Here is a 1,183-nt window from a genome sequence, read left to right as displayed (position 1 = left end):
AAGAGTCAGCCATAAAGAATATTGAAGTGCAAATGGGCGAGATCTCAATGTGTTTGAATAATCGTCCTTATGGGACATTACCTACAGACACTGAGGTAAATCCAAAAGATCAAAACCTGAAGCAGCTGATGGCAGTGAGTCTACGTAATGATAGAGATCTAGACTTGGAGCAAAAAAGGGCTCGAGAAAGCAGACAAGCTGAGACACTTGTACCAGTGCTCATTGAGCTAGATGATTCAACAAAACTGACAGAGGTGACAGTACAGCCTGCCGAGGAAGAAACCAACATATAGATGGAGGCTGAAAAGAAGATGAGACAACCCAGGAACCGATAGTTGAGGTGGTGTCTGACAAAGAGAAAATCCAAATCACTTGGAAGAAGAGACCTCCAACACCATTCCCACAGAGGCTGGCCAAATACCAGAAAGAGGAATAATACAAGAAATTCTTGGAGATGTTGAAAGAAATTCAGGTAAATATTCCATTGATTGATGCTTTGAAGGAGATGCCTGGTTATGCAAAAATGATGAAGGACTTGATGTCCCGAAAATTTGACTTCCAAGATTTGGCCACAGTGACTCTAACTCAGACTTGCAGTACTATGGTGACTAGACCAGTTGCTGAGAAGGTCTTTGATCCAGGGAGTTTCACAATTCCCTGCACCATTGGTAACTTTGCCTTTGCCAAGGCACTCTGTGATTTGGGGGATAACATAAATCTTATACCCCTGGCGATCTATAAGAGGTTGGGGATTGGAAGAGCTAGACCCACGTCTATGTTGTTGCAGCTGACTGATAAAACTGTGAAAAGACCCTCAGGTATTTTGGATGACGTGTTGATACAGGTAGGGAAATTTGTGTTCCCTACAGATTTTGTGATTCTGGATTGTAGAGTGGATGAAGAAAATCCCATAATTTTGGGAAGGCCGTTCTTTGCCATAGGGCGAGCCCTCATTGATTATGAAACTGGGTAGCTCAATATGAGGTTGAACGATGAGGAGATAACATTCAACGTGCAGAAATATATGAGGCGACCAAGTGAATTCGCCAATTGTTCTCTTATTGATGCCGTGGATGAAATCGTGGAAGAGGATGATGAGACATTGACTATTGAAGATTTTCTTGCTGCAGAAGAATTGGCAGAATGGGTGCTGACTCTAGAGGGTAGAGGGCTTTGGGAGAGA

The 1,183-nt window shown here is 42.9% G+C and overlaps 1 protein-coding gene across 1 annotated transcript; it reads left to right on the top strand.

Moving 5' to 3' along the window:
• Positions 1–454: 454 nt before the first annotated feature.
• LOC138887100 (uncharacterized) lies at positions 455–973 on the top strand. Its single transcript, XM_070168816.1, has one exon. It carries the CDS (start codon positions 455–457, stop codon positions 971–973), a length of 519 nt encoding a protein of 172 aa, XP_070024917.1.
• The last annotated feature ends 210 nt before the right edge of the window (positions 974–1,183 follow it).

This window comes from Nicotiana sylvestris, chromosome 3 (assembly GCF_000393655.2).
Source record: "Nicotiana sylvestris chromosome 3, ASM39365v2, whole genome shotgun sequence".
Classification (NCBI taxonomy): domain Eukaryota; kingdom Viridiplantae; phylum Streptophyta; class Magnoliopsida; order Solanales; family Solanaceae; genus Nicotiana; species Nicotiana sylvestris.
This window is presented reverse-complemented; position numbering and strand designations above follow the sequence as displayed.